The 21,516-nt window shown below is 39.9% G+C and overlaps 1 protein-coding gene across 2 annotated transcripts in view; it reads right to left on the bottom strand.

Moving 5' to 3' along the window:
- The window catches only part of PPP2R2B (protein phosphatase 2 regulatory subunit Bbeta), a 293,891-nt gene that overhangs the window by 98,756 nt on the left and 173,619 nt on the right, over positions 1 to 21,516 (bottom strand). For both annotated transcript variants that reach the window (XM_027081697.1, XM_027081696.1), the window contains exons 3-4: positions 8,890 to 8,987; positions 5,751 to 5,916 (exon numbers count right to left, since the gene is read on the bottom strand). In XM_027081697.1, coding sequence (XP_026937498.1) covers positions 5,751 to 5,916; positions 8,890 to 8,987 — 264 coding nt within the window. The remainder of the gene's footprint in view (positions 1 to 5,750; positions 5,917 to 8,889; positions 8,988 to 21,516) is intronic.

Here is a 21,516-nt window from a genome sequence, read left to right as displayed (position 1 = left end):
CTGCTCCTCCTGCCAGGAAAGCCCTTTACCCTCTTTTTCACAAGATTTGTTCCTTCACTTTGCTCTCCTCTGTTTATGTCCCAACCTCAGAGGGGGTCTTTCCTAACCAACCTACAGAAAGATGTTTTCCTCACCGTTCTGTATCCCCTCTTCCTGCTTTATTTTTATTCAGAGTACGTTTCACTCTCTGGCAATTTAATTATCTCGTCTCCCCCACAGTAATTTAAATATCATTGGAGGCAGGGATTCGGTCTGTCTTGTTCCTCACTGTATCTCCAGCACCTACAACAGTGCCTGGGGCATAGTGGATGTTCAAGAAATAGGAGTTGGATGAACGAATGCATCTCATTTACACAGTGCATCTTGTTAGCGGTACTCGGGGAAGTAAAATGAGAAGGAGATTCATCCAAATGCTTTCCCCTTGCAGTCTCTTTTCTGAGTCCCCAGCTGGAAATGACCTTTCTCAGTTCTGTACTGTCCCAGGACTCTGTACCACTTGGTGACCCCTGTCATTCTCTACAGCAATACAACAGAGGTGAGGACTCCAATGCCTACAAGAGGTAGGCAGTGCCCGGGGAATGAGTGAAAGGGGGCGGGGCATCGGGGGAGCTGGAGATGGCATGCCCCACCTGCAGTCTTTTGATTCCATCTTTTAAAAATTGAAGTAGAGTTGATTTACAATGTTGTGTTAGTTTCATGTGTACAGCACAGTGATTCAGGTATATGTACATACATATATATACACACACACACACACACACACACACACACACATATATATATATATACACACACAGATATATATATCTATGTATACTTTTTTCAGATTCTCTTCCCTTATAGATTATTACAAAATATTGAGCAGAGTTCCCTGTGCTATACAGTAGGTCCTTGTTGGTTATCTATTTTATATATAGTAGTGTGTATAGGTTAATCCATTTTTTAAGGAAACATGTTTGGGCCAAACAGATCATGTCTGTGGTTGCAGGCCTTTGTAGGCCTTTCTTATCAGATCCTGCGTTCATTATTTGTGCTAACTTCTCTTCTGGATGGCAGACACTCGACGGCTCCTCTGCGTCTTGCTCTGTGTCTACACAGGGTGGCTTTGGAAGCAGACAACCTTGGGTCCCATCCCGACTCCAACGCCAGCCACCACGTGGCCGAGGGTTGGGATTCACGTGCAGTAGGCGCCTAACTAGTCTTTGGGTGACAGACAAAGGGGAGTAGCAGATAAAGCAGGAGAAAAGGTACAGAGTGGCCAATTAAGTTTGAATTTCAGAAATATGAGTAATTTTTTAGTATAAGTATGTCCTCAATACTCCAATCTTACAAATAGAGATAGTTAACTTCTCTACACCTCAGTTTCTTTATATGTAAATTGGGGAAAACAGTGTCGTCCTCATGGGGCTCTTTGAGGATTAAATGAAAGAATGCATGTAGTGTTTAGCCCAGTGTTGCACTTCTAATAATGGTTCACAAATAGCAGCTGTTGTTAGAATTAGCAAACTGGGCAACTGTTCTGCAATAATAAGATGTTGCTCTGACAGCGTGAGCTTCATCCCATGATGATGTCAGCACATCTTACTTCCTGTCTGTAAGGCTGTCAGGGGAGGAAAGCCACCCCTGTATCCTGCCTATATTAGGATTCCCTTGCTCCTCTGCCCCTCATCTCCCTCCTCCATCTCTCCTTGGCAAATGCCTTGTCCTCAGCGGTCTGAAATGCACATTATGAAGTGGGCTTCCTGCAACAATTTGGCTGCTCTAACAGAGAAGGGCCCCTGTTTCCTAATATGTGGGCATCACTTGGGCTGGTCATGTCTGCTGGCACACCTGTAAAGTCTACTAAGTGTAAGATTTGTGCATTCAGCCCGGCTTGTACTGGGACAGAAGGCGAAGAAGTCTTTCCCAGATGTTGGGTTGAATTTAGAATTTTCTATCTATACTCTTCTGGTCCTACCCTCTCTGAATATAGGCTGCATAATGACCTGCTTTTTAGGTTGAGAAGATGAAACATGGGCCATATGTATTCAGTCATTTGATTAACTACTAATCAGAGATCAGAGTAGATTAGCTACTGTGGCTTAGAAGAACCCAAATCAGTGAATTTTAATACTGATTATTTTCTATTGCTGGGCTTTGGAATGTAGCCCATCCCAACTGCAAGGCAATTCTTCTTTTATGTTTTTCATATTAGGAATGATAAATTGCTATACAGAGAAAGAGAGAAATTGGAGGTAAAACATAAAGAATAAAAATCCCTAAAATCCCTGCAGTCTGGGACAACCATTGTTAACATTTTACATAGTTCCTTGTAGTATTTTTTTCTATGCCTTTTTTTGAAGAGGGGTACAAACCTATAATAATATCTCATATATAGATTTTACATTTCTTATTTTATTTTCTTCTTTTTATTACACAACTGGTACATAAAATTGTAGAAAATGAAAATGAACACAAAAAAATTAAAAACTCCTTCAATTCCAGTAGACAAAGACAACTACTATGAAAAATTTATGTATATCCTTGTATTATATTTGTGTGTGGAATTATATAACTTTTTAAATAGCTTTTAATAGATGTATCATGCTATACATAGTTTATAATACGCTTTCTTCCTATTTACCTATCTATACCAACATCTATTTCTACAAATACATAATGTATTTGTATTTTATGTATTTAAAATACATAAAAGAATTAGTTAATAATTAAAGGGAGAATTAGTTAATAATTAAAGGTCTAATAATGGGAGATTTATTAATAAACTATAGAAAAAAACATACAAGGGAATACCATGCAGTCATTGAAAATGTTATGGTATTTTAGGAGAAATATTTCATAATTAGGAAGGTATTCCTGTTATTATGTGTTATATTATTATACAAAAAAATCTGGTTGCAAAACAGTTATAGAATATGTCATATTTTTGTTAAGAAACAAACAGATTTATCCATGCCTCTTTGTTTTTCTCTTTTTTTTTTTTTTGGGTTCACGGGCCTCTCACTGTTGTGGCCTCTCCCGTCGCGGAGCACAGGCTCCGGACGTGCGGGCTCAGCGGCCATGGCTCACAGGCCCAGCCGCTCTGCGGCATGTGGGATGTGGGATCTTCTCAGACCGGGGCACGAACCCGTGTCCCCTGCATCGGCAGGCGGACTCTCAACCACTGCGCCACCAGGGAAGCCCTGCTTTTCTTTTTAAAAGACATTAATAGTGGTTCTCTCTGGATAGGAACACTTTCCTTTGTTTCTCTGCATTTTCTAATTTTTTTACAATGAACACTTATTACTCTCATAGCATGAAAAACAAATTAAGTATACCTTGTCCTCTCATCATAGGAATTAAGATAGAAGTAGACATTCTAGGTAAAGCAATGTGCCTTCATCTGGCAAATAATTTTAAGGTCTATCTTTACAACTGAAGGTTGCTTTTATTTTGCATTAAAATTTCTAAAGCTGGGAATGTATTCTAGCAGAAGATAAAAACTGTACCCAGCTATAATGAGATAAGCACAATTTTTTTTAAAAAAAAGATAATTGATGGTGAATTCAATTCAATTCCCCATGGTTGGGGTGCCTGGAGTTATTCTTGACTTTATTATCACACAATTTTTCTTGATTCAGTAGCTTGAAGCTTTCTGGATAAAAAAGTCTGAGGAACATGTGGCTGTTACTATGAGTAATGGCTTTTTCTTTCTTCTGGCTGGCTCTCTGAGTAGTTTATCATTACTTGTGGCAGCTTTTAAACACAATCTTATCATCTATCTTCATTTTCTCTTTTGTACAGTAATTCCAATTGTCTTCCATTAATTTTTGCATGTTAACCTATTTGGCTTAAGGGGGATTCTCAACCTCAATATTAGTATAAAAAAGAAAATCACATATGAGCATGGGAATTTTTCTTCTAAGAATCATTTTGAGATGCTGTTGGCATATGAAATAGCATCCCAAATGGGAAGATAATATCCTTGTTAATCAAAAAACTATTTAAAAACTCAATTAACAGAACATTATGCTATATAATTAATCTTCATTGCATTTCACTGATTTCTTTCCCATCCCCCCCACAAAGTAGTTAATATGTCTTTTATGTCTTTGAAGTTTATTGTAATAATCAATAGGCTACGTTTCATAATATAAAGTAAGCTAGCTATAGAAGATAATCAGATGCTTTTTCTCTGCCTAAAGTAATTAAGTCAAAATCATCAGAAGTTTCTTCCATTCTAAGTTGTGTTGAATCTGCTGAGCCTTTGAGGGAAACTTAAACAAAACTAAAAGGGAAGAGACTGAAACAAATCATGTGGCTTGACTTTTGGGAAATCAAGATCAAAAAATGTAAACAAAACAATAAATGAGAAAAAATTAAATTACTTGGAATCTGGAGAAACAGATGAGTGGAGATCTGGTCATGTTGAGATAAGCTATGCTTGAATAACCCTAAACTGGCTATTTCAGAACTGTAACTTTATAGATTTATACACTGGCTTTTTCATTTGAGGGATTTTTTTGGTTCATATGCATTAAAAACATTCCCCTCCTGTTTTTCATAAGATTAAAATAAAACTCATTGTGAAAACTTAGAAAATAAAAACTTATTGTTTTTATTTTCTAAGTTTTCACAATGAGTTTTATTTTAATCTTATGAAAAACAGGAGGGAAATTTAAGGAATAAATTGACAAGTCACCCATAAGGCACAGTCAAAATTAATCATGATAAACCTTTCAGTGTGTTTCCTTTCAGTCTTTAAAAATGTTAATATATGTTTGATCGTAGTATATACACAGTCTGCATTTTTTTTAACTTACATATGAGCATTACCCTTTCTTAATAAATGTTGGAGATAGGCAGAAAGCAAAGCCCTTGTTTCTTGATTTATATTTAAATGTGTACTCCTCAAAGACACACACACACAGGATGATGAATCACTCTCCAGCTTATTTGCTTGGGAGATGGTGTTTAATTTGTATATACTAATCCTCTAATTGTTATGCTATTCAATTAGCACCCTTTCGTATATGATTTGATTCTGAATTGTTTTGAGTGTAGATGGCCTCTTTCCCAGCAAGGGTATTAAGAAGTTTTAGGGTTGGTAATTCCACTGTGTAAAGGTTTCCAGATTAATACGGAATCGGCTTCCGTGTTCAACCCCGAACATTCTCTCTCTCTGACCTATTTATATCAACTCTCCCTAAACCAACAAATGATATAAGAAGAGTATGAAGGGAGAAGGGAGAAAGAGAAGAAACCATTACTTGATCAGCGTTTTGATGGGGTCCCCTCTCTTCTTGACCTATGTTTCTACTAGAGAGCTTGATTATGTCAGACAAGGACATCTGCTTTCCAAACCCCCAAATATATTCAGGGACTAATAACTTCTACTGAGTACGCCAAACACACAGGGACGGCATGTTTAGTTTCCCGAAACGTGTTCCCAGAATAACATTCAGTAAATCTTTAGACAGGAAGTCACATTCCCAAAACACCTGGAAATAATCTGCATTAGTCAAAAACTACAGATAACAAGTCTCACATAATTCGACCATAAATTTGTTATTTTTAAAAAAGAATAAGTACTATTTACTGAGGGCCTATTCTCTGCCAGCCATTCTGCTAGGCATCTTGCAGATATGGTTTCTAAGTTTTTCAACAGCCTGCAAGGTAAAAAGGAAAATGGAGGCTAAAAGTGATTGAAATACATGGTTTGCTGACCGTATCTCTGAAACTACCAAACAAGACACGTCACCTCCACATACCATTAGTAGACAGAAGGAAGTAGGCTGCATTCTGCTGAGGGAGCCATCTTATTTTATTGATTTTTTCTTCTATTTCTAAACTCTTCAGGTAATCGAACTCGGGTTCATGGCTCTGGAATGTGCTGTAAACATTGTATTCACCCCTACGATGAACCTGATTTTTACTCTGTAGGAAGGGAAAAAAAAGTCACATGAAAGATTAAATCACATAAGCCAACTGCAAATTCACCAGTTCCTTCCTTTTTCTGAGTAGAGTCATGAGGGGTGAGACGGGCAGGCCGTGTCCAAGTGGGCTGAGGGCAGGACTACGACGGCCATGGGTTCCTCTTTAGTTCAGGGCCCTCAGGCTGTGGTAAATACTGGACCCTTCAATATTTACAACTTTTTACTTATAAAGTATATACATAAACTGCTGCATGTCTTGGACACCCTTAGGAGTGAGTCATCCCATGCTGATGTCCATACAGACTTGTATCAATCTTTTAACAAAACACAAAGCTGTAGCATCTGCACCTTTCACCGGCCTTTTAAAATCTCATCAGATCTTCACAGAATCTCTGAGAGGTGCACAGAGCAGGGAAATGAACAAAAGAGGCTCACAGAAATTAAAATGACTTCTCAAAGGTCACACAGCTTATAAGCAGTGGATCTCTCCCTCTCCTTTTTCCAACATGAATAACAAAACAGACATGAGTGCAGAGATGACATGTGAATCATTAGGAGAACCATGAGACTTTACACTGGCTTTCCCCCAGCGCTGATTATGCAAAGTGCACACAGCAGGAACTAAATAAATGGTGAGAGAACAAAACATAAAGGAAGGGTGTGCAGAAAGGGAGGAGACAAAGAAGAAAGGTGGATAGGAGGAAAAGATGGTGTGAAAGAGAGAAAGGGAAGAAGGGAAAAGGAGGAGGAGAGGTTTGCATTTTAGGACCTAGTGAGCAAGGGCCTCAAGATTCAGGCTTCGGAAAACTGTGTTCAAAAATTCAAATCCAGGTCTTGCTAGGCATTTGTCACAAATGCTTGACTCTTAATAAAAGGCTCAATTAAAAAAAATTTATCTCTGGGTAGATGCTGAACATTCAAACCCAAGTCTCAATTTACTGATGGGTGATGGTACTGATACCCAGATGTTAAATGTGCTTGTGAGGGCACTGAGGTTCCTTGAACAAATTTTCCAGGACAGCACGTCTTGAGGATTCACGCACAGGAGACACACACGGGAATCAAAAGGAGGCCTGACCTAGATGTTGTCACATGGCTGTGTTTCTCAAGCTCAGTGTTCATTCAACCCCAAGTCTCACCGCAAAGCCCAACATTTAACTGCAGGCTATTATCCTCAACGTTTATTCCTTATTGAACAATACCACCCTCCTTTGGAAAATGTGTCCCCCTTCTTTCTACTAATGAATCAGGTTCCCCAAATATTTCAGTAAATTAAAATAGGTGAAAGCTATAAATACCTAATGGGAAACATGGAGCGGAATATTACTGGCAACACTCTGCCTTGGGTAATTTATGCTAAACAGTTCCTCTGGTTTCTCTTTATCATCACTATGAACCTAATTGGATTTTTTTTAAAAATTGAAGAAGAAGGTTTGAAAATCAATTTTAAAAGGACTTTAAAGGCTGACATCCTCGCTCCTACCCTGTTTACTGCAGAGAGAGCTAGTCCACCTGAAAAATAAATTTTTACGAGTGTTGATTTGCTACCATCCAAATCAGACTGTCAAGTGTGTGTAGGATGTGCCAGACCAATTAGCACTAGGCAGCTCCGGAAAAGCAGGAAAAATTCCAGGTCACGAAGAGCTATTAGTTCCTACTTGCCAACAACATTTTCGTGTTTCCAGGGCCAATGGAATAGGCTGGGTGCCTGATTTAACGCTGAACACTTGAATTCATACAGAACCCCGAGGGATTACGATGCCCTTATAGAAATTAATTGCAAATAATGTGCAATTACCAAATATATCACCTCTAAATGAGGCTTTCCTTTTTTGAGGGGAGGTGGAACACAAATGACTTTGAGGCACAAAGCAGGCTTTAAATTGCTAGGGAAGTCTCTTGTGAAACCTCCCTCCTGCACGGGGCCCTCCTGCTACGCTGTGCCGGGTGAACCTCCGAGGCAGGCAGTAGCAGATGGGCGAGTTATTTGAACACAGACTGGCCTGCTGGAAGCTTCAGGACCACGCCGGCGGAGGCCAAGGAAATCAAATTGGGCCATAATTTCATTCTGACAGAACAGAAGCAGACACCAAAAAACTCAATTTATATGAAAAAGAGAAACAATTCCTAGTGGAACCCAAGTCTCAGGAAGAAATGGGCTTTTCGAGATTCACTGGGAGTTAGAACTGCCGCTCAGAATGCATAGAGCATTCAGCTGCAGGGAACTTCCTGTCACCTATAGTAAAGTGTGGGCTACGTGCATTGCTCAGATGGCATTTTCTGGGATTTCACTCCCTTTGGTAGGGGGAGCTACCATTTTCTTCTTTTTTTTTTTATGGTTAGCAATAAAGTATTTTTAATTAAGGTATGTACGTTGTCTTTTTAGACATAATGCCACTGCATACTTAACAGACCACAGTATAGTGTAAATATAACTTTTATATGCACTGGGAAATCAAAAAATTGGTGTGACTTGCTTTATTGTGATATTCCCTTTATTGCGGTGGCCTGGAACTGAGCCCACGATCTCTCTGAAGTGTGCCTGTAAATTGTATGTATTCTCTTCTGACCCAAGTTATCCTTTTCATATCTGTTGGGGAAGGGTTATATTTTTTATCTTAGGTATTCTGTTAGGAGTCCCTGAATTTCAACAGCTGGAGGAGGATAAACCCCACTGAAAAAGGAGGCGTTACACTCAACGAGCACCCGTGGAATTTTGCAGGACAGATGAGAAGTGAGGTCGTTTTGAATGTGCAATACCCAGGTTTGGAAAGATGAGACCTTGCCCAGAAAAGGCTCTATTTTCCGGTGCTTTTGTGAGCCTGAGTGTGTAACTACTGATGTTAATGACTTTTTGGCAGTTTTAGTTTGCAAGCCAAGCAGCAAGGTTAAGGGCAACACATGAGGATTAAGGAACGGTGGGAAGCCTTCTTTAAAAGAAGAAAATGGCTATTTTGCATTCACTGCCACTTACCTCCTGCTCTCGTTGAAATATTACAACCCGACCCCCCTTGTCCCCTGTCGCTAGTAATTCTCCCGTGTGGTTGAATTCTACCGTAGAGATAATGTCAGCTGAAAAAAAGAAGACAAAGGCAATTTAAGTAACTGCACACTTACTTTGAAACGATAGATAATAGACATACTTTTCTGTGCATTTAAGGGCTTAGGGCTTTGTCTCTGCAGTGGAATTTACAAGGATTCTGTGTTCTGTATTTTAAGTGCCACTAGAAGTGGCACTTGGGAAAGTAAATTTCCCAGATGCCCACCCCGCACTGTGGTCTCTAGGAACAACTGGAGAGAACAAAAGGAAAAAGCACATTCAGACCCTTTTGTTTTGGGCAAGAGAAAATGAATTTCTTTACAGGCGCAGGGAAATGGCAATTTTCTTTGATAATTTCTACCAACCACAGGCTCTTTTCCCACCCGTGTCCTTCTGCATTCCCCTTTCTTCTACACCCAGAAACTTCCCCAAATGAGTTTCAGTTGTGGAATCCAAATGAGGGCTGAAGACTGAGGAAGAAGGGGTGAGATGCTTGAAGCTCAGACACCGAAAACAAAGGGGCGGATCACAGAGGAATCGTCGGGAAATATCCAGGAGCTGGAAATTCAAGGAGGGACCCCACAAATGCTCCCCCTTTTCTGGTGAGCCGAACACACCCTTCTGGAAGAGCAGGGCCTTACTGCAACCCCAGGAGAATGGTGCTGAGAAAACAGGGTCACGAGGTCAGAGGGAAGAGAGAAATTTGTACTCTGTATTTCTTATTTTTTAAGTGTATTTTTTTTATTGGAGTATAATTGCTTTACAATGTTGTGTTAATTTCTGCTGTATAATGGCATGAATCAGCTCTATGTATATCTATATCCCCTCCCTCTTGTACTCTCTATTTCTAAACAGAGAAAATACACAGGCATCAGGAACTCAGCTCACAGATAATTGCTGAAGGAATGCCAGCCTACCAAGTCTTTCTTCAATGCTGGTAAGATACCCCCCGAGGAACACGGACAGGTAAATTACCTATGATTGGATTTATTAGGGCTATTTTTAGAAAAATGTCAGAGGTTAATTCCTCTGCAATTATTCCCCTGCAGGGCTCCAACAATTGCTACAGAGAGTGCAAATGAGTTTAAAAAAAAAAAAAAAAGAAGGAAGCAGGGGAATTATGACTGTGGCCTTTGACAGAAGTACATTCTGAAGATTATGTCCATGTAAGGAAAGCAAAGGGGAAACAGTGAGGTGGAAAACTAAGGCAATTACCCCTGAATAATTCAAATCTCAAATCTTACTTTAATATCATCATTTCAGGATTTTCTTTGTATGCCTGATCGATTCAGGTAAGTAGTGTAAAATTCTCCACTTTGCTTCTAACTGTCCTTTTCCATCCATGAAAAAGCTTCAAATGGTCATTCTTTGTGCAGAAGGAAAAAGAATAAGGCATAAACCATAGGCACCTGCAAGCCAGGCACATTTAAAAGAATAATTCATGATTTCTGTTTTGGCATCTTAGATAACTGACCCCAGTGGAAGCAGATTCAAATCCTACAGGGCCACGCACGAGGGGACGTGGAGTGAAGTAGTAAGCTTGCGTTTCCTCTTAAAAGACAAGTGGCTACTCAGTTTACGCCAACTGTGACTATGAAATATTACCTGTGTTGCCAGACCTTCTGATTTTTTTTAAAAAAAGGAAGCTGGAAATCCAGAGTTTTATGCAAAATCGCTTCAGTTTTACCTATTGGCAACCAATTATTTTGTTCAGTGCCATGACATTAAGAAAAATATAATCTTGTCTATCAGCTGAAAATGGTTTGTGGGTCACCAGCTTCTGACCTCTGGTCTCTAGCGTCTGCCTTCAGAAAATGCCACCCCATTCCTTAACTGACAATCTCAACTGGACATCCCATCCATTCGCTCAAGAAGACCCCACAAATGAATACTACCCGAAGGAAACACAAAAGAAGCTGCGTGGCTACTCAGTTCCTGAAGGAAGTTTAGAAGGCCCATTTCTAGAACAAGGGCTCAAATAGGAAGGAGCAGGCAAGCCCAGCAAAGCTGGGAAGCCAGCCACCCGGAGTGATTATCGGCCACTTTCCTTTTTTAGAGTGTGCGTGTCTTAGCAGAGCACTCTCGTGTACAGAGAAGACAAGAAGGCTGTTTAATGTTTGCAGACGCCTCAGAACGCCCTGGTTGAAAAGCACTCGAGTGCTAGGATACACTTCTAACATTAGTCCCTGCTTCTGCCTTTTCAGTGAGTGGCTAGCCATGGGGTTATTCACGAAGCTTCCTGGCTTTGGGGGGAGAACCTAAAGCAGACATGGCTATTTCTTGTCACTTCCAGGCTTCTGTCAGGTACTAAAACATGAGTCGAGAAAGAGAAGTAAGGAGCGATGAGAGGGTGGTGAGGAGACCAGGCCTGGGGGTTAACAGTGCCATACTCATGTCTTTAGGGCTAAGATTCTACTGAAGGGCAGCTGAAGCTCTTCCTCTCAGCAGCTGTGTGAACACAGATGCTGGAGCTCTAGGTGGGTTCCAGGGCTAGTGCACTGACAACAAAGAGATGGCTCTTCCCTTTTGGTGACATTGAGTATTGGAAGGAAGAGGTAAGTAGCTCTTTCCAAGGTCAGCCTCTGGCTCGGTTTCCAAGAAAATGCCATTCCAAGGGAAACAAAATTCAGTCTCCCAGGGATGACATTCATACTATCTTTTTGCCCGGACTCTGAAAATGTCTTCACTCTCTAAGATGCACACAGGTCAAATCAAGGTAGGATTCAAGCTCAAGTCCAAGCCACATGATCCAAGGTGGTATTATTAGAACTTTGCACTATGGGATAACAGGCATGGTCCCAGCTATAAAAATACCTCCTTCGTTTTCCAAGCGTTATCACTGTTTGTGCTATGTCTCCCTCGAGAACCTTGTCAGAGAAAGGTTGACTGGTATGGCAGGATTCTGAAATTCCTTAGTCTGTTGCCAAGTCCTTGCCTTTATTTTAACCCTGCCAGGCAGGTGGTCTGTATATTGGGTTGCTTATATATGGCTACTGTGTGCTTCCCTTCAGAACATACGCATTGCAGCTCAAGTTAATACCTGTTTTGAACTTTTATGTTTCCTGACTCATTCATCATGGCTAAGCCAATAGGTGTAACCAGAGTATTTTACTGCCCTATCCATCTCTGCATAGCTTCATCTATGACTGTTTAATAATTGATGCAAAATTCATGAATCACCCCACATTCCAGTTTCAAGATACAGAAACTTCTGATACAATACTCCTGGGCTTGCAACATGCTCTTGGTAGAGCAGTTTAAATTAGAAAACATACAATGCTCAAAACAACATGACTTTTGTTGGGTATAGAAAGAGGTTATGGCGATAATAATAAACTAGCAAACTTAGACACGATAACGTCACCTGAAATCATGGTCAGCAGAAATCAATTCATCAAGTTCAATTAAGGTTCAGTTCATCAAGTTCAATTAGAGGACATTTGCCTTTAAATGATAAGTGTGTATGACAACTCATTTTCTTAAACGCCCAGCTGAATCATGCTATCATGCAAAAAGCTATAAACTTGAGCATTTTCTCTCTGTTCTATAAAGAGGTGAATGAAGTGCATGTTTTTGACTAAAAACAAAAAGCAGAAGCCAAAAACAGTTATAGAGGTCAAATGTAGTTAACATGACTTTTTAAGGAAATCCTGGGAGGTATGACGTTTGCCCTGCTCCACATCTATTTGTGCTGATTTAATTTCCACAAGACGGTGGCCTGGTAACCCCATTTCTAGTTCAAAAGGCACTGATAAGATCAAGTTTTTCATTTTAAAAATCAATCTCAGCATCCTTCAAAGGTTCCAGACTAGTAAGTTCATACATAAAGTTTCCATTTAACTGAATAATAGAAATTGACTTGGCAATTATATGTATGTGATTGTGAGGCTAGAGAAAAGGAAGGACCCCCTTGTTCATGCCCTAATCCCCCCCCCCCCCCCCCAGTATACCATGCTAGGCTGGAGTCTATGCAATGCCAGAGCACTGGGCTGAGTACTAGTATTGGGTGATTTTTGATAAAACAATGGCTTAGTGTAGACTTAGGACCTAAAGCCAAATCTTCTGATGGGACAAGATCTCACCGACCAGGTCACTAGCATTGGCCTCTCAGCATCGATCACAGGGATTGAAATGAGACGGTAATGCAGTTTAGCCTTCAGAGCCCATTAAATGTTGTATCTTTCATCTTGGAAACATCTGGGAGATAATACTATAAAGTCATATATGTACTTTATCAGCTGACTAGTTCTGCAATATTTGGCCTTCTTCCTGATGAGGAGGTCAGTTCTAGCAGAATCTGCTGTTTCTTCAGCTAGGATAAGGATATCAGCAAGAATGGAAAGTAGGTTTCCTAGCAGATAACAATGGTGAAATGATGGTAGCTGCCAGAAAGTTTGTGTTGAGAAGAATTCGGGAGGCCACTTCCAGGTCAAAGTGCTGTGATTAATTGGCAGCGGCTCCTGCAGTGGGGGGAGGTGACATGTGGAGCCTTTGTCACTGCTGTATAGGAGTTTCCGGCTAGATTGGCCTTGACTTTGTGGATCATTAAACAAACGGGATTCTTAGGCTCCCTGGAGGGAATTAAAACTACTCCTTCCATCTACATAACACTGTGGACTCCTTGCATTCTGCTTCACAGTCCAAAGTTGGCATTCATTTTCTCGGATAAGGTTTTCCCTGGTATGTTTGGATGACTGAAATAGTACACTGGAGTCTATATTCCACCAAAATAGGGGGGAAAAGGAAGTCTGGTTTTGGCCAGACAAGATATACCCAAGTACTGCTACTGGGATTGTGCCAAAATGGTCATGTTGAAAAGATATTAATATATTATAAAATTTAAAAAAAAGAATCAGGTAATAAAATTGTATGTGTCAGATGACCTCAATTTTGTTAAAGTATTTACATTTTAATATATTTTTTTAAAACTGGTAAAGTAATATATACTTACTAAAACTTCCATTAATACCAAGATGATGATTAGAATATAAACTGAAATATCCCGCAAAGATAATAATTAACTCCTATAAATACACACACAAATAATCATAGGAAAAAGTCCGTCAGGGAGAGCACAGGATGATATTGTTTTGGGGTAGGACATGGAGGACTGAATTAATTTTTTTATAGCCTGCTAATTTCTCAGCATTTTCTAAATTTTTTACCTTGACTATAAATACTTGAACAATTTTTAACTTTTAAGCAATTTTAATTGACTTTCAAACTGCATACAAGATTTTTACATTTACCTCAGCGACTTTTTATTTTTTTAATTTTATTTAATTTTTTTTAACATCTTTATTGGAGTATAATTGCTTTACGATGGTATGTTAGTTTCTGCTTTATAAGAAAGTGAATCAGCTATACATATACATATATCCCCATATCTCCTCCCTCTTGCATCTCTCTCCCACCCTCCCTATCCCACCCCTCTAGGTGGTCACAAAGCACCGAGCTGATCTCCCTGTGCTATGCGGCTGCTTCCCACTAGCTATCTATTTTACATTTGGTAGTATATATAAGTCCATGTCACTCTCTCACTTTGTCCCACCTTAACCTTCTCCCTCCCCATGTCCTCAACTCCATTCTCTATGTCTGCATGTTTATTCCAGTCCTGCCCCTAGGCTCTTCAGAACCAATTTATTTTACTTTTTTTCTTATTTCATATATACGTGTTATCATACGGTATTTGTTTATCTCTTTCTGACTAAATTCACTCTATATGACAGATTCTAGGTCTATCCACGTCACTATAAATAACAATTTTGTTTCTCTTTATGGCTGAGTAATATTCCATTGAATATATGTGCCACATCTTCTTTATCCATTCATCTGTTGATGGACACTTAGGTTGCTTCCATGTCCTGGCTATTGTAAATGGAGCTGCAATGAACATTGTGGTACATGACTCTTTTTGAATTATGGTTTTCTCAGGGTCTATGCCCAGTAGTGGGATTGCTGGGTCATATGGTAGTTCTATTTTTAGTTTTATATGGAACCTCCATACTGTTCTCCATAGTGGCTGTATCAATTTACATTCCCACCAACAGTGCAAGAGGGTTTCCTTTTCTCCACACCCTCTCCAGCATTTATTGTTTGCAGTTGTTTTGATGATGGCCATTCTGACTGCTGTGAGGTGACATCTCATTGTAGTTTTGATTTGTATTTCTCTAGTGATTAGTGATGTTGAGCATTCTTTCATGTGTTTGCTGGCAGTCTGTATATCTTCTTTGGAGAAATGTCTCTTTAGGTCTTCTGCCCATTTTTGGATTGGGTTGTTTGTTTTTTTGTTATTGAGCTTCATGAGCTGCTTGTAAATTTTGGAGATTAATCCTTTGCCAGTTGCTTCATTTGCAAGTATTTTCTCCCATTTTGAGGGTGGTCTTTTTGTCTTGTTTATGGTTTCCCTTGCTGTGCAAAAGCTTTTAAGTTTCATTAGGTGTCATTTGTTAATTTTTGTTTTTATTTCCATTTCTCTAGGAGGTGGGTCAAAAGGATCTTGCTGTGATTTATGTCATAGAGTGTTCTGCCTATGTTTTCCTCTAAGAGTTTTATAGTGTCTGGCCTTACATTTAGGTCTTTAATCCATTTTGAGTTTCTTTTTGTGTATGGTGTTAGCGAGTGTTCTAATTTCATTATTTTATATGTAGCTGTCCAGTTTTCCCAGTACCAGAGGCTGTCTTTTCTCCATTGTATATTCTTCCCTCCTTTATCAAAAATAAGGTGACCATATGTGCATGGGTTTATCTCTGGGCTTTCTATCCTGTTCCATTAATCTATATTTCTGTTTTTGTGCCAGTACCATACTGTCTTGATTACTGTAGCTTTGCAGTATAGTCTGAAGTCTGGGAGCCTGATTCCTCCAGCTGCACTTTTCTTTCTCAAGATTGCTTTGGCTATTCGGGGTCGTTTGTGTTTCTATACAAATTGTAAAATTTTTTGTTCTAGTTCTGTGAAAAATGCCAGTAGTAGTTTGATAGGGATTGCACTGAATCTGTAGATTGCTTTGGGTACTAGAGTCATTTTCACAATGTTGATTCTTCCAATCCAAGAACATGGTACATCTCTCCATCTGTTTGTATCATCTTTCATTTCTTTCATCAGTGTCTTAAAGTTTTCTGCATACAGGTCTTTTGTCTCCTTAGGTAGGTTTATTCCTAGGTATTTTATTCTTTTTGTTGAAATGGTAAATGGTAGTGTTTCCTTAATTTCTCTTTCAGATTTTCCATCATTAGTGTATAGGAATGCAAGAGATTTCTGTGCATTAATTTTGTATCTTGCTACTTTACCAAATTCATTCATTAGCTCTAGTAGTTTTCTGGTAGAGTCTTTAGGATTCTCTATGTATAACATCATGTCATCTGCAAACAGGGACAGCTTTACTTCTTCTTTTCTGATTTGGATTCCTTTTATTTCTTTCTCTTCTCTGATTGCTGTGGCTAAAACTTCCAAAACTATGTTGAATAACAGTAGTGAGAGTGAGCTACCTTGTCATGTTCCAGATCTTAGTGGAAACGGTTTCAGGTTTTCACCATCGAGAATGACCTTGGCTGTGAGTTTGTCATATATGGCCTTTATTACGTTGAGGAAAGTTCCCTCTATGCCTATGTTCTGCAGGGTTTTTATCATAAATGGGTGTTGAATTTTGTTGAAAGCTTTTTCCTCATCTATTGAGATGATCATACGGTTTTTCTCCTTCAATCTGTTAAAATGGTGCATCACATCGATTGATTTGAGTATATTAAAGAATCCTTGCATTCCTGGGATAAACCCCACGATCATGGTGTATGATCCTTTTAATGTGCTGTTGGATTCTGTTTGCTAGTAATTTGTTGTGGATTTTTGCATCTATGTTCATCAGTGATATTGGCCTGTAGTTTTCTTTCTTTGTGACATCTTTGTCTGGTTTTGGGACCAGTGATGGTGGTGTCGTAGAATGAGTTTGGGAGTGTTCCTCCCTCTGCTAGCTTTTGGAAGAGTTTGACAACAATACGTGTTAAGCTATTCTCTAAATGTTTGATAGAATTCGCCTGTGAAGCCATCTGGTCCTGGGCTTTTGTTTGTTGGAAGGTTTTTAATCACAGTCTCAATTTCAGTGCTCGTGATTGGTCTGTTTATAGTTTCTATTTCTTCCTGGTTCAGTCTCTAAAAATTTGTCCATTTCTTCTATTTGTCCATTATATTGGCATATAGCTGCTTGTAATAATGTCTCATGATCCTTTGTATTTCTGCAGTGTCAGTTGTTACTACTACTTTTTCATTTCTAATTCTACTGATTTGAGTCTTCTCCCTTTTTTCTTGATGAGTCTGGCTAATGGTTTATCAATTTTTTTATCTTCTCAAAGAATCAGCTTTTTTATTGATCTTTGCTATCATTTCCTTCATTTCTTTTTCATTTATTTCTGATCTGACCTTGATGCTTTCTTTCCTTCTGCTACCTTTGGGTTTTTTTTTTGTTCTTCTTTCTCTAATTGCTTTAGGTGTAAGGTGAGGTTGTTTATTTAAGATGTTTCTTGTTTCTTGAGGTAGGATTGTATTGCTATAAACTTCCCTCTTAGAACTGCTTTTGCTGCATCCCATAGGTTTTGGATCGTCATGTTTTCATTGTCATTTGTTTCCAGGTATTTTCTGATTTCCTCTTTGATTTCTTCAGTGATCTCTTGGTTATTAAGTAGTGTATTGTTTAGCCTCCGTGTGTTTGTATTTTTTACAGATTATATTCTGTAATTGATATCTAGTCTCATAGCATTGTAGTTGGGAAAGATACTTGATATGATTTCAATTTTCTTAAATATATGAAGGCTTGATATGTAACCCAAGATATGATCTATCCTGGATAATGTTCCATGAGCACTTGAGAGGAAAGTGTATTCTGTTGTTTTTGGATGGAATGTCCTGTAAATAGCAATTAAGTCCATCTTGTTTAATGTATCATTTAAAGCTTGTGTTTCCTTATTTAGTTTCATTTTGGATGATCTGTCCATTGCTGAAAGTGGGGTGTTAAAGTCCCCTACTATGATTGTGTTACTGTCAATTTCCCTTTTTATGGCTTTTAGCGTTTGCCTTATGTATTGAGGTGCTCCTATGTTGGGTGCATAAAGGTTTACAATTGTTATATCTTCTTCTTGGATTGATCCCTTGATCATTATGTAGCGTCCTTCTTTGTCTCTTGTAATAGTCTTTATTTTAAAGTCTATTTTTGTCTGATATGAGAATTGCTACTCCAGCTTTCTTTTGCTTTCCATTTGCATACAATATCTTTTTCCATCCCCTCACTTTCAGTCTGTATGTGTCCCTAGGTCTGAAGTGGGTCTCTTGTAGACAGCATATATATGGGTCTTGTTTTTGGATCCATTCAGCCAGCCTATGTCTTTTGGTTGGAGCATTTAATCCACTTACATTTAATGTAATTATCGCTATGTATGTTCCTATTACCATTTTCTTAATTGTTTTGGGTTTCTTATTGTAGGTCCTTTCCTTCTCTTGTGTTTCTTGTCTAGGGAATTTCCTTTAGCATTTGTTGTAAAGCTGTTTTGGTGGTGCTGAATTCTCTTAACTTTTGCTTGTCTGTAAAGGTTTTAATTTCTCCGATGAATCTGAATGAGATACTTGCTGGGTAGAGTAATCTTGGTTGTGGGTATTCCTGTTTCATCACTTTAAATATACCCTGCCACTCCCTTCTGGCTTGCAGAGTTTCCACTGAAAGATCAGCTGTTAACCTTATGGGGATTCCCTTGTATGTTATTTGTTGTTTTTCCCTTGCTGCTTTAAATATTTTTTTCTTTGCGTTTAATTTTTGCTAGTTTGATTAATATGTGTCTTGGCGCATTTTTCCTTGGATTTATCCTGTATGGGACTCTGTGCTTCCTGGACTTGATTAACTATTTCCTTTCCCATATTAGGGAAGTTTTCAACTATAATCTCTTCAAATATTTTCTCAGTCCCTTTCTTTTTCTCTTCTTCCTCTGGTACCCCTATAATCCAAATGTTTTTGTGTTTAATGTTGTCCCAGAGGTCTCTGAGGCTGTCCTCAATTCTTTTCATTCTTTTTTCTATGTTCTGCTCTGCAGTAGTTACTTCCACTATTTTATCTTCCAGGTCACTTATCCATTTTTCTGCCTCAGTTATTCTGCTATTGATCCCTTCTAGAGAATTTTTAATTTCATTTATTGTGTTGTTCATCATTGTTTGTTTGCTCTTTAGTTCTTCTAGGTCCTTGTTAAACGCTCCTTGTATTTTCTCTCTTCTATTTCCACGATTTTGGATCATCTTTACTATCATTACTCTGAATTCTCTTTCAGGTAGATTGCCTATTTCCCCTTCATCTGTTTGGTCTGCTGGGTTTTTACCTTGCTCCTTCATCTGCTGTGTGTTTCTCTGTCTTCTCATTTTCCTTAACTTACTGTGTTTGGGGTCTCCTTTTTGCAGTCTGCAGGTTCATGGTTCCCATTGATTTTGGTGTCTGTCCCCAGTGACTAAGGTTGGTTCAGTGGGTTGTTTAGGCTTCCTGGTGGAGGGGACTGGTGCCTGTGTTCTGGTGGATGAAGCTGGATCTTGTCTTTCTGGTCGGCAGAACCGAGTCCAGTTGTGTGTTTTGGGGTGTCTGTGACCTTATTATGATTTTAGGTAGCCTGTCTGCTGATGGGTGGGGTCGTGTTCCTGTGTTGCTAGAGTGTCCAGCACTGTAGTTTGCTGGTCGTGAGTGGAGGTGGGTCTTAGTATTGAGATGGAGATCTCTCAGAGAGCTTTAACCATTTGATATTATGTGGAGCCAGGAGGTCTCTGGTGGACCAATGTCCTGAATTTGGCTCTCCCACCTGAGAGGCACAGGCCTGACACCCAGCCGGAGCACCAAGACCCTGTCAGCTACACAGTTCAGAAGAAAAAGGAGAAAAAAAGAATGAAAGAAAGAATAAAATAAAATAGTTATTAAGATAAAAAATAAAAGATAATGATTTAAAATTAAAAAATAATAAAAAAAGAAAAAAATAGAAAGAAGAGAGCAACCAAACCAAAAAAAAAAAAAAAAAATCCACCAATGAAAGCAAGCATTAAAAACCATACTAAAAAGAAACAAAAAACAACAACAAAAACCCGGACACACAGAACCCTAGGACAGACAGTAAAAGCAAAGCTATAGAGACAAAATCACACAAAGAAAAGCATACACACACACACTCACAAAAAGAGAAAAAGGAAAAAGTATATATATATTGTTGTTCCCCTAGTCTGCCACCTCTATTTTGGGATGATTCATTGTCTACTCAGGTATTCCACAGATGCAGGGCACATCACGTTTACTGTGGAGATTTAATCCGGTGCTCCTGAGGCTGCTGGGAGATATTTCCCTTTCTCTTCTTTGTTCGCACAGCTCCCAGGGCTCAGGTTTGGATTTGGTCCCGCCTCTGCGTGTAGGTTGCCTGAGGGCGTCTGTTCTTCGCTCAGACAGGACGGGGTTAGAGGAGCAACTGATTAGGGGGCTCTGGCTCACTCAGGCCGGGGGGGGGGGGAGGGGCTCGGAGTGCGGGGCGAGCCTGCAGCAGCAGAGGCTGGCGTGACATTGCACCAGCCTGAGGCGCGCCGTGCGTTCTCCCAGGGAAGTTGTCCCTGGATTACGGGACCCTGGCAGTGGCGGGCTGCACAGGTTCCCGGGAGGGGAGGTGTGGATAGTGACCTGTGCTCGCACACAGGCTTCTTGGTGGCGGCAGCAGCAGCCTTAGCGTCTCATGCCCGTCTCTGGGGTCCATGCTTTTAGCCGCGGCTCGCGCCCATCTCTGGAGCTCCTTTAAGCAGAGCTCTTAATCCCCTCTCCTCTCGCACTCCAAAACAACGGTCTCTTGCCTCTTCGGCAGGCCCAGACTTTTTCCCGGACTCCCTCCCGGCTAGCTGTGGCACACTAGCACCTTCAGGCGGTGTTGACGCAGCCAACCCCAGTCCTCTCCCTGGGATCTGAACTCTGAAGCCCAAGCCTCAGCTCCCAGCCCCCGCCCGCCCCGGCGGGTGAGCAGACAAGCCTCTCGGGCTGCTGAGTGCTGGTCGGCACTGATCCTCTGTGCGGGAATCTCTCTGCTTTGCCCTCTGCACCCCTGTTGCTGCGCTCTCCTCCGTGGCTCCAAAGCTTCCCCCCCTGCCACGCCCCGTCTCTACCAGTGAAGGGGCTTCCTAGTGTATGGAAACTTTTCCTCCTTCACAGCTCCCTCCCACTGGTGCAGGTCCTGTCCCTATTCTTTCATCTCTGTTTTTTCTTTTTTTCTTTTGCCCTACCCAGGTATGTGGGCAGTTTCTTGCCTTTTGGGAAGTCTGAGGTCTTCTGCCAGCGTTCAGTAGGTGTTCTGTAGGAGTTGTTCCACATGTAGATGTATTTCTGATGCATTTGTGGGGAGAAAGGTGATCTCCACGTTTTACTCTTCCGCCATCTTGAAGGTCTCCTCAGTGACTTTTCAGACTTTTAAAAAATTCATTTTTTAATTCCCCAAAAGTGGGAATTACTTTTTGTAATTCTCTTTTTGTGGCATATAGTTTTATGGGTTTGGATAAATGCATGTATTGAATACAAGTATC

The sequence above is a fragment of the Aethalodelphis obliquidens genome, unplaced genomic scaffold (assembly GCF_003676395.1).
Source record: "Aethalodelphis obliquidens isolate GAN/ISIS:26980383/991018 unplaced genomic scaffold, ASM367639v1 scaffold45, whole genome shotgun sequence".
Lineage (NCBI taxonomy): Eukaryota > Metazoa > Chordata > Mammalia > Artiodactyla > Delphinidae > Aethalodelphis > Aethalodelphis obliquidens.
The sequence above is the reverse complement of the archived record's forward strand: the minus strand, read 5'-3'. Positions and strand labels throughout refer to the sequence as shown.